Source organism: Apus apus, chromosome 3 (genome assembly GCF_020740795.1).
Source record: "Apus apus isolate bApuApu2 chromosome 3, bApuApu2.pri.cur, whole genome shotgun sequence".
Taxonomy (NCBI): domain Eukaryota; kingdom Metazoa; phylum Chordata; class Aves; order Apodiformes; family Apodidae; genus Apus; species Apus apus.
This window is the reverse complement of record NC_067284.1, coordinates 92,092,592-92,104,899: the sequence shown is the minus strand read 5'-3', so window position 1 is coordinate 92,104,899 and position 12,308 is coordinate 92,092,592. Positions and strand designations below refer to the sequence as shown.

Genomic DNA, 12,308 nt, shown 5'->3' with positions numbered 1-12,308 from the left:
TTGATTTGTATTATCAGCAGGGTGTATATTTATAAAATCTAAATCCAAGCAGTACAAGGTAAAGGATTTATGAAAATGCAAGGATAGAAACCCATCCCCCAAAAAATATCCTAGCTTGTTTTCTGGATGGCAGCTCACAGACCTAGCAATTCACACACGTAGCTGAGAATCCATTTCTTGAATTTAAGTCGCATTTACAGGAAGAGATTTCAGGCTGGCTTTTTACCCTCTCTAGCTGGGGAAATTTTTGCACAATTTTTTATCTTGCTTCTCCTTGCCCCCATTTCTCACCCAATCATTGATCCTCTAGTTATTTAGGGAAATATATGACCTTCTTCTTGATTATTAATTTTCCTCACCTCAGTAACAGTATTAAGATTAGATTGTCCTCTTCAGGTGTGGCAGCTGAAAACATTTTGGTTGTCATATGCAGGACCATCCCTATTGCTAGTAGCATTTGTTCAACAAATAATATATCTGGAATATGTCTGCTGTAATGACATGAAATTATTTGATTTTCAATAATGTTACAGAGGTCTTGATTGTATCCAATTCTAGCCATTGTTGCTTACTGTAGGTTATGAATAGACTGGTTTTGCCAGATTGCTAAATAATTTTGATCAAACCATTTCTGTTTCAGTCATGCTTGTCATTCACATATATCAAGCACATATATGAGCTGAAAGTCAATGGATGCCTTTTATTGTGAGTGTTTCCTCCTCATTTGAGAAGAATCCACATGGATTGGACAGCAGTGTCAGCAGTGGAAATTGAGGAAGAGAGGCAAATGAGGCAACTAGTCTGCAGGGATAAATAGCTGTGTTGCTTCATTTTGAAGCTAGATGAAGAATGAACCTTGTTATACAGATAGGAAAAATAGCTATAAAATAATTATCAATTATATGCCCCTAACATGAGAAAGAGTTTAGAACTACATTTACTTTAAGGTGTGCCTCATAGTTGGGCTTTTTTCATATCATACTCTTCTTCAGTGTGTTCAGACTTAAATGTTACTGTGTTCCAACTTAATTAAAAAGAACAATAAGACATCAAGATACAGAGAATACTATGGGAAATTTAATTATATCTTGCTATATAAAATACAATAGAACGATATCTCTTCATAGGTTTTCTCAACTATTTTTGACAGCATTACTCTTGCAACTAACATGGAATGGGGAATGCAATAAATTCAAAATAGTCTATGTATTTTTGTTTATTTTGTGGTGTTTTACATGAAGCAATGAAGTAACACTCTGAAAAACATTTATTATTTATCCAGGGGGGCACATATTTAATTTTGTTAATTAACTTCTTGTGGGAAGTTAAATATTTACAGAATGTGTTAAAAGGGCTCTAAATGCAATTTGACTGACTTGAAAGATTTCTGTTGCAGTGTTTTTCTAGTTTCTCCCTTGCCATTATCTGTTTCTCTTGGAGTTTGATAATCTTCCACTAGTTTTAGATAAGTAATTTATTATTTCATTGCAGAATGCAAAATATAAGTACAACTTACCCAACTTTATGAGGGTTTTTTATAGGACACGAGTAATAATTTAGACTAAAACTCTTTCGGCAGAGAATCTTTGTAGTATGAGCCTGGACAATATGTATTGAAAGATGAAGTATAGCAGACTAAAAAGAGAATAATTTCTTGCTGTAAAACTTGTAGGGACTAAATATACCAGCAGAATTGAGATGTGTAATGTAAGTACCATAAGCAAAATTACCATATGAAAAACTCCCTCTAATCAAGGCTAAAAAATACTGGTGAGCATTGCTTCCTCCATAGTGAAGATTAAAACTAGCATCCCATTATGAATCAAGAGACAAACATATAAATATTAAGAAACCAAAAAACACACGGTCGTCATCTTGACTATAGGAAAAGAATATTGGAAGAAAAAAAGAAACCTTGAAAAAAAGTTGAAAGAAATCTTCGAAGAAATATCCAAAATGGAGTTCAAAACTGAGAGTATTCAAGACTATTTCTGCCTTTCTCTTTCCATTGACCTAAAAAATAGAAATGAAATACCTGGTATAGAACAGACAACAAATCTCAAAAGGAACTACTGTTTTAACGAAGAATCATTAAAAAATCTTTACAGTCTACAAAAACTCCTCTTTGTCTTTATCAAATGAAAAATTCCAGAGTTTCTTTTGCTATATGTAGTTTTAATGCCTAAGATAATGGTACATAAACAGTTAGATATTATGTTTCTAGGAGATTAAATTCACTTTTTGGATAATCATATCAAACACATATAGTATTATATAATCATTGTGTGAAATGAGATGGAAAATTAGGTTAGCTATCTTAAACATTACCTTACAGATTACCAGATTACTTTAAATATTATTATTTAAGAAAGGCAAGTAACATCCTTTTTGACAAATTTCTATACCTTACATTCTCTCAAGTAGCTTGCTTTCTTCATCTAGTGGCAGATTAGCCACAAAGCTTATTTTTACTATTTACAACCTGGACTCTGGCTTTTCATTATCTCAGCATACTGGCCTCTCACTATGAGGTGCTTCATAGGAACAAATTTTCTGCTGAACATATTAGCTGTGGTACTGCCACTAGTTTGCTCCTATCTTGTGCATTTATTATACATATTGATAAAACAACTATTATAAACTGTATATTGTTTATTTTTCACTTAGAGAGCTTGGTATTATACATAAGTAGCATGGAGCTTTCGTGAAACAGAAGATTTTATAGAAATATATAAATTTTTATTAGTTGGACTATTTACTGCAAACTCAAAGGCTAGTTTCTCACAACTTACTAAGCACTAGTACGTAAGTTCATTAAAATTATTTTGAGATTTCTCAAAATCCATAGTTGCAGTTACTGTCAGATCTGGACAGGTTTTGCCAAGAATGTGAGCTTTAATCAGCATTTTTTGTGGGTGGATGTGAAAAACAAAAGAGTTTTGTGAGTGTAAACATAAAAATCACATTTTTCTTTGAACAACTGTATAATAGCCACTTTTAAAAGCTAGATAATAAACACAGAGGGAAAAGGTTTCACACCATAGAATGTAAGGCAAAATATTTCTGGCTTCCATATTGTGGGAGTCATTATGAGCATGAAATGCTAAGCAAAAATTGTCTGTATGCTTGGACAGCTGACACTTCAAGAAATGAGTTTGAAATCAGAGTCATTTTCAGAGCCATGTCAGTTGCCAGCCACTTTAGGCTTTGAGAATTGAGGAGTACAAACAAATGCCTTATTATCTACAGTTTCTCATACCTATATTTTGTAGAGATTATTTTCATAATAAAGCTTTTGTGTCATGTTCAAAGATTAGATTTGTTTTTAAACGTAGGAACATATTCACCTTAAAGTTAATATATCATTTCTATATATATGTAATGTATAGCTGTAAGACAGAACTGGTAGATAAAGGTAATATCTTTTATTGCCTAGTTATTATCGTGGAAAAACACTAACTTTTGAACATATAAGCTTTCTTTATATCTGAAACAGAAAAGGTATATTTCAAGGGCAAAGAACAGCTGAGAAAAATTACTCAGTGTCAGAAATATCACATCCTTGAGAAGAAAGATAGCTGGTAGTTACAGTTAGAGGAAATATTAGTGAAGAGTGGGAGAAAAGAAATAAGAGATTCTATTATATGAGTTTTGAACAAAACAGTTGTAAATCCCAATTCAGTAATCTAACATGGATGTGTATTTATTTATCAAGGACGTTTTTCCATGGAAATAGTTTGTAATTTTGAAACAGTTGTCAAAAAAACATGTAAGTAATGGTAATGTGATAAAGGTATTTTTCCTTGTGAAACAGTCCAGCCCCCCAGTTAAAAAAAAACAACCACAAAATGGCACACATTAATTTTGTCCCTTTCACATTTTAATCTTTCCCTAAACAAGTACTTGTTGTAGATAATGTTTTCAGTTTTCTGAAACTAGAACATTCAATAACAAAAAATGCAGTCTAATATTCTTTAAAACTACAAGAGTCAAAAGGAAAAATACTGAAGGACATCTTATTCTATTGACAGAGAACAGGAAAAAAAATGTTGCTTCTTGGTCCTGCTTTTTGTCAATGATTTTTTGACTGTCTGGCCGTTTCTTACCTGTTATGGGTTTTTCACTGTAATGAACAATGTGGCCTCTGACTTTGGCTTGTCACGAGAAGTCTGTAGTTGCTAAATTACTGTCTTCTGTTCTCAATGATTTTGGGGGCATTCTTCTTTTACCATCTCACAAGTCTTGTCCATACTATGCTGAATGTCCTTAAGAAATACAAAATCACAGAACCACAGAACTGTTCTGGTTGGAAAAGACCATTAAGATAATTGAGTCCAAATGTTAACCTAACTCTGCTGAGTCCAGTGCTAAGCCATGTCCCTAAGCACCACAGCTAAACATCTTTTAAACACCTCCAGGGATGGTGATTCAAGCACCTCCTTGGGCAGCCTGTTCCAGGGTTTTATTATTAGAAGTTTCTTCTAATATCCAAGCTAAATCCCACCCTGGCACAACTCACAACCATTTCTTCTTGTCCCTTCACTTGTTACTTTGGAGCAGAGACCAATCCCCACCACACTACAACCCCTTTTCAGATAGTTGTGGACAGCAATCAGGTCTCCCCTCAGCCTCTTGTCCAGGCTGAGCAACACCAGTTCCTTCGCCACTTCTTTTAAGACTTGTCCTCTAGACCCCTCACCAGCTTCATTGCCCTTCTCTGTACTCACTCCAGCACCTCAGTTTCCTTCTTGTAGTGAGTGGCCCAACACTGAACACAGTACTTGAGGTGCGGCCTCATAAATGCCGAGTACAGTGAGACAGTCACTTCCCTAGTCCTGCTGGCCACAATACATCTGATACAAGCCAGGATGCCATTTGCCTTCTTGGCCACACTGCTGGCTCATATCCAGCTGTCTGTCAATCAACACCCCAGGTCCTTTTCCTCTGGGCAGCTTTCCAGCCACTTTTCCTCAAGCCTGTAGCATTGCATGGGGTTCTTGTGGTCCAAGTGCCAGACCTGGCACTTGGCCTTATTGAACCTCATACAATTGGCCTCAGGTCCATCAATCCAGCCTGTCCAGATCCCTGTGTAGAGCCTTTCTACCCTCAGGCAGATCAACACTGCCTCCCAACTTGGTGTTGTCTGCAGATTCACTGAGGGTGCACTTGGTCCCCTCATCCAGATCATCAATAAGGATAGTAAAGAGAACTGGCACCAACACTGAGCCCTGGGGAACAACACTTGTGACTGGCTGCCATCTGGATTTAACTTCATTAACCACAGCTCTTTGGGCCCAGCCATCCAACCAGTGAAGGACACAGTGGTCTAAGCCATAAGTAGCCAGTTTCTGCAGAAGAATCTTGTGAGAGACAGTGTCAAATGTTTACTAAGGTCCAGGTAAATAACATCCGTAGCCTTTCCCTCATCCACTAAGTGGATCATCTTGTCACAGAAGGAGACGAGGTTTGTCAAGCAGGACCTGCCTGTAATGAAGAATCCTCCTACTTTCCCTTCTTGTAGATGGAGGTCACATTTGCTAATCTTCAGTCTACTGAGACCTCCCCAGTTAGCTAGAACTGCTGGTAAATGATGGGAAGTGGCTTTGTGAGCACTTCTGCCAGCTCCCTCAATACCATTGGGTGTTTTCCATCTGGCCCCATAGACTTGTGTATGCTAAGTGATGCAGCAGTTTGATAACCATCTCCTCTTGGATTGTGGAGGCTTGAGTCTGCTCCCCACCCCTGTTTTCCAGCTCAGGGGGCTGGGTAGCCAGCAAACAACTAATCCGACTACTAAAGACTGAAGCCAAGAAGACATTAAATACCTTAGCCTTTTCCTCATCCTTAATAACTATGTTTCCCTCTGCATCCAATAAAGGCTAGAGTTTCTCTTTAATCCTCTTCTTCTTGCTAATATATTTATAGAAACATTCATTGTTAATCCATCAATTTAGAAATTTAAATTTATGTGAAATTATTCTTGTTTTGCAAAGATCTTCATACAGGGTTGCTTGGTATAGTTATTTTTTAACTTTCTCATTAATTCACCCTAGGATATTCACCCTAAAGGCATCTGATAAAGGCATTTTTCCTGTGAAACAAAAAGCCAATGAGCAAAAATTACAGGGAAGCCATCATATATAATGTTCTGAACATAGGGAATGGGAATGTGGGTTTCATTTGTTTCTTCTTCTGCATGATTCATTACAGGAAGTTGAATTCATTCACATACATGAAAAGGTATTATGCAACTGTTATTTTTAATCTGCTATAAGAGAATAACAATCAGTGCATGTCAGACTGTATAAATCTAATTTCTTTAGAATTCTGTTCCTGAAATTAATAGGAAATAAAATTAGGTCAACATTCTATAAAGTTGGGAATTCTATACAAATATTTACATTTGTGCTGTGCTGAGTATTTGTTGGTTACTGGATTCTTTCTTTTATTTGCTCTATTCAAATGTCCAAATGAAGATGTAAAGATCAGATTTTTCAGAAATAAACAGAATGTTATTCTTAAAAATTCTGGTTTGATTCCTATAGGTAGTCAGGTGTATAAGCAAGAACATCAGAATCTGATACTGACTTACCAAAAAGTGAAAATATATGGGTGCATACTTATTTTAATTATTTTCTTTAGATTTAATATTTCTGGTTTCAATATCTGACTACAAACTATTTTTGAGACTTAGTTATATCCTGCAGTGATACAAAATTAATTATTGTTTACTAAACTTATCTGTGTAGCTGGAATGAATTATCTGTTGGCCTGATTACATTGTCTTAATATTGGAAAACTGGATTTATTTGCTTTTTGTTGTTTGGGTTTTTTTCAGGTAGAAATTGAAAAGCTGGACTATCATCGCTACCTGCCTTTGTTTTTTGATGGGCTTTGTGAAATGTCGTTTCCATATGAGTTTTTTGCTCGTCAAGGAATTCATGACATGCTGGAACATGGTGGAAACAAGATTCTTCCTGTTATTCCTCAGCTTATTATCCCAATCAAAAGTAGGTGAACATGTGGGGAAAAAAAAAAAAAATCCCTAAAATTGGATTTATATAGTGTAGAATTTTGACAAGTTGCTAATTAAGCAATAAAAGGTGGCAGGCTGTACATTTTATGAAGATTGTTGCAAACGTGAATAAAATGTAAGGTGTATAGCCAGAAGGCTTATGCCTTCAATCACCTGGTATGTGCAGTAATCCAGAATAATAAACTGTCTGGTTAGTGTCTTTCTTATTACAATATGTAAATCCATTACTATATAAACCAGTTAATCTAAAATGACAGTATAAATCGCCAGATGAAATTTACAGAGTTTTATTTCCTGTCCTTTTCTTTATTCTACAGTTGTCTTATATTTCTTCACTAGATATGTTTATAATCATTCTCATTACTTTGCATATACCTGTATCTCTTTAAATTAGGAAACCTGCCTGATTAATTAATGTAGTATGTACAATTTTTGTGTTAAAAAAATAATTTTCAAGTTTTTATATATTCAAACATAGTATTTTGTAGAAAAAAATATGTGAAACATAATACTTTCTTTTAATACAAGTTTAATACCACTGAAACTTCCTTTCTTGAAAAACCTGGTCTTTCAGATGTATTGTTTTTTATTTCCTTTTCTTTAGATCAGTACCTTGAGGAGTCATCCTTCTTTAGTTAGGTATTATGATTCTTAAGTATGCATGCGGCACCTATACTAAATAGATGCTCATGTTTGTTAAACTTGGTGTCTGTTTTTACCATTGATCAGTAATGGTGTCATTGCTGTCCTTTGTCCTATTTTCCCGAGGTAGTTCAGCATCCATGCTAACACAGAACAAAACAGAGTCATTGTATATGTGATACAGAATTGAATCAAACACAGCTTTGGAAAAGGGGAAAGGGAATGTAGTTTGGAGCCTGCCAATTCTGAAATAATAGTGTTAGAAGGGTCAGAATTGTGGGGGGGTTAAAATTCAATTTATTCTCCATTTAAAACGATTATTTATACATGTCATTATCTCTATCTTACTGTAGGTTTTGAAAATATTAAAAGAAATGCAATATTCAGAATGGTTACTCTGTAAGTGACACTCGTGACAAGTTATGGGAAAAAGTCACAGTTTTTTCTCTCTAAAAGAGAACACATAAAGAGAGGAATCATGTCATTTCTTTAAGTCTATATTCCAACACCACCAACATATATTTATAGTCATATCATTTTTTTCTGAAAGCTGAAATAGTTTCTTCAGATAAACTGCAAGTTTGTGACAGCAGCTACTCAGTTAGGATTTAAAAGCCTTGCTGAGACCAGAATGTAGCTTAGAAATAATTACCTGGAAGCTTTAGCTGTTACACAGCTTTTAGCATTAGAAAGAGACTGCTAGGTAAGGATATTTATATGGGTTTGATATGAAGTATTTTAAGTCAAGTCATAATTTATGATGCTGGAACACATTCAAGAATCTGACAGCTACATTTAGTTGTTGGTTCTATATTTTATTGTACAGTGCATTTTTTATTTCAAAAAAGCTTCTGTATTGACTTTAATGTGTGAGGAGTCTAAGTATTATCAAGGATAAGGGCTTCTTCCTAATTAAAGCCATACTGATATTTTTTAAAGACACCACCATCTCAAGGAATCTGAGTTCTAAGATTCTTCTAAGTTTTTAAATTTGCTGTGATTGTGTAATATAATAATGTAGTCAGACCTATACATTTCTGTGACTCAGCTTCAACCCCAATAAACTCAGCTATGTTTTACATATATTACTGTCTCTAAAGTGTCCCACTGGGTGAATCATACCTGATTAACCAGTCTTCTTCTAGACCACTACCATATTTCTGCTGTGAAAGAGTGAATCAATTGATTATTAGGCAAGGTAATATATATGATGGAGCAATAATAGAAAGACAGAAAAATAACTCCAGATTTTTAAAAGCAGTTTTCTGTCCTGTATGTGCATCAAAGGAAAATATTAATAAAGAGCTGCTCTCTAAAAACATTTTAAATTAAATCTTAGAATTCTATATTGTATTTTAATGGTTTAAGGCGAAATATGTCCTTGCTTAAAGTTCACACTATTTGAACTCTATATAATTTCAGATAAAAACTATATTATTTAATGGATCTGAGAGTTATTGTAAGCCCAGATTCTTTCAACAAATTTTCTTCTGGGTATGCACAGGCAGTGACTAAAGAAGGTAGATAAATTAAATTAACACATCCAGTTTCCCAAAATACTTGAAATATTATTAAAATAATATAAAAGAATGCTATTTAGTTAAGAAATAAATGTGGGGTTTTTGTCACATTGAAAGGCACTTTTTTTTTTTTTAGAAATTCAGAGAAAGAAAAAAATGTCTGATAAGAGGCATTGGGTTCTGAAAGAGAAAAATGTTCAAAACCTATTTTGATTTATCAAAATTAAATTTCAAATGTATTGTTTCTTATATTTGAAAAGCATTATAAAATAGTTTCTAAGTGCAGTTCTTGGATTTTATAGAAAACAGGAAATACAAATTACCTCCATATATCAAACTTGTAAGGAATCCAACTAAAAATAAAAAAATGTTAAATCAGAAAATGTTACTAGTTTAAGGTGCTAAGACTTTTTGCTTCTTTTCACTGGTGTAGGCAAACCCATTGTCTGAATTATTTAAACTAGAGCAAAGATTTAGAGATTGAGATATATGTTCAATGTACTTTGTAGAGGTATTATTCAAGTTCTGATGCACAACACACAGCAGGATATCTTCTCCTTTGCCACAAAGATTTGTATTGTTATTTTCATATTGCAGACAGGTGGAGAGATAGCAGGCTGATTTTGCCTCACATCACAAACTGCCTTGGTGGCTGAGAGCAAACAGAACCCAAACACACACCTCTGCAGTGATAAGAAAAGCTGCTTGTAGGTCACATGAGGGTTTCTTTATCTTTAGGGAACAGAGGGGTCTCTCTGCCCCCCACCATGTCTTTAAATAATGCACCAATGTATCTTAAAACTCTTTTGTGTCCTATCACTACCCATAGCCAATCAAGAATAGCCAGGAAAACTGGTATGAGGGCAAGGTATGCCTATTGTACCATGTGTTGTCAATAGAAAACTACCCTTCTAAGTATTGCGTGGACATTATGGGAATGTAAAATTCCTTTTGATACTATTTTTTATGCAAATTATTGCTTTTAATATTACATTTGTCATTAGAAATGCCAGGTCAGAAAAGCCTTTTGCCTGCTTTCATTGGACTTTGACGACTCTGAGATTCTTGACTTCAGAGTTCCCCAGATTCAGTGTGAGACAGGCACATAAACACTGAGAGGGCAGGAACTTTATACACCTTTGTCTGATACTTCTAAGAGTAATATCAGAGACATCCAATACAGTGTATGGAAGCACCTCCTCTCCTTTCAAAGGCAGTGAGCATAGTACCATTTACATTTTCTCTGCTGGCAGCATAGTCGTAGGAGCTTCCATGCCCCTCACACAAAAAGTGACCAATCGTTCCAGCTCCCACAATTCATTTTATTGCAACTGACTTTGCTAATGCAATTGCTTGTGGAGCGACTAATTGAATATCACATCTAGATGTTTTTTAAAACCACCAAACCTAAAATAAAACCAAAATATGTTCAGAGTGGCTTTACTTTTAAACTCAAATAATTTCAATGCTAAAGTTTATAAGTGCATTGTCACAAATTAAGGAATACTATGCAATAGCACAGGAGTTGGAGTGAGTAGGGTAGGATCAGTAGAAACATGTTGATAAAGCTTTGCTAGTGAAGAAAACAATGTGAAATTAAACACTTAAGCATTTTGGGTCACCAGAATCTTTTCTGTTCTATGTGGTGAATCCTGAAATGGACACAATTTCAACTTAGGCCTAGAAGCCAATAAAGCTCACTTTTTTGTCCTTAAGTTGTGCCTTAGATAGAAGTATGGTTTCTACGCAGTTTCAGTCAGCAGACCAGCACTTCTAATTGTGTCCAAAAAGAATAACCTTCATCCTAAGGAATATTAAAGTTTTCCTTTTCAAGGCTTTTTTCATGCTGTTAAAAGTGCATTTTAAGACACAGCTGATCAAAGAAAGCTTAAACTTCGTTGAAAATGTTTCATTGAGGGAAACAGATTTTTTGTAAGTCAAATACGGAGAAATGAATGGAAGAGTCTTCCCTCAGTGTAACCTACAGAGTCCTTTTTAATGTTTAATAAATTTCCAAATTAAATTGATTTCTGTTTTTTTATTCTCCACAATTACATGTGGAGAATAAGAAAATGTATTCTCTGCATGTAAAATGTGAATTGTTGTCTTGGACAAGAGTGTAGTTAATTCACATTTAATGTCAAATCAGCTTCACTGTTGCATTTCTATACGTAAAGCTGAACCTTTTGCTAGCAGTTGTTCTAAGTATATTTATATTTCTCCTCATATATCTTCACTGTATTTGTGAGTATTTAATATCCATTAAATACTTCCTTATTTCACAAAGTGCTGAAATATTTTTATGGAATACCTAAGGTTTTCTGGGCTGTACTCTTTGTCTTTCTGTAAATCGTTTAAGTTGATTTCTGTCATCTACAGAAGGTAAATCAAACCTTGAATGGAATTGCTATCTTCCCCTTGACTGTTGTGCTTAAGAACCAGTTCCTGGTTGTTAAGATCACAGATTGAAAATTAGCTCTAAACAAACTTGGTTTTATAGACTTAAAAAGTTTTTAAATAAAACAAAGGTTTCTTATTTTAAAAAATAAAATTGACTTGATTCTTAAATACCAAAGTATTTGTCTCCTGTGGGCTCCATCAATCAGTAGAAGTGATTGTAATTAGGTTTATGTTAGATTCTCCCACTCAAAACTGGTCATTTCGAGTAGTTTCAGATGGTATAGAAATTAGATTCTTTATTATTCCGCTTCTGTCTATGAGGAGAAACTGGTTTTAATTTTAAAAATAAAAATTTCTTCCATATTTGGAAAATGATACCTACAGTTAACAACTCTCACTTGGTGGAGTGAGAAGGTAGAGTTAGAGTTATTCTCTCCTGAATTTATTAATGTATTATTATTTAACATTTATTAGTACTGAATGTCATCTGCCATTTTATCACCCAGTGTTTCCATACTGTAAATTCCTCCTGCAGTTCTTTAGCATCAGCTGTTACCTTTGGCATCTGGAGTAACTTGGTATTATCAAATAACTTTGTTACTCAATAGTAAACATCTCTTCCAAATCACCTATGAATCTACTGAAAAACATGAGCTTTAGCACAGATTCCTGCATGGCTCTACCAGTGGTACTCCCCCTCCACGGTCATT

At 34.5% G+C, this 12,308-nt stretch overlaps 1 protein-coding gene across 3 annotated transcripts in view; it reads left to right on the top strand.

The window, feature by feature from the left end:
- PACRG (parkin coregulated) overlaps nucleotides 1–12,308 on the top strand; it is a 201,107-nt gene that overhangs the window by 87,310 nt on the left and 101,489 nt on the right. For all 3 annotated transcript variants that reach the window (XM_051615471.1, XM_051615470.1, XM_051615469.1), the window contains one exon: nucleotides 6,839–7,010. In XM_051615471.1, coding sequence (XP_051471431.1) covers nucleotides 6,839–7,010 — 172 coding nt within the window. The remainder of the gene's footprint in view (nucleotides 1–6,838; nucleotides 7,011–12,308) is intronic.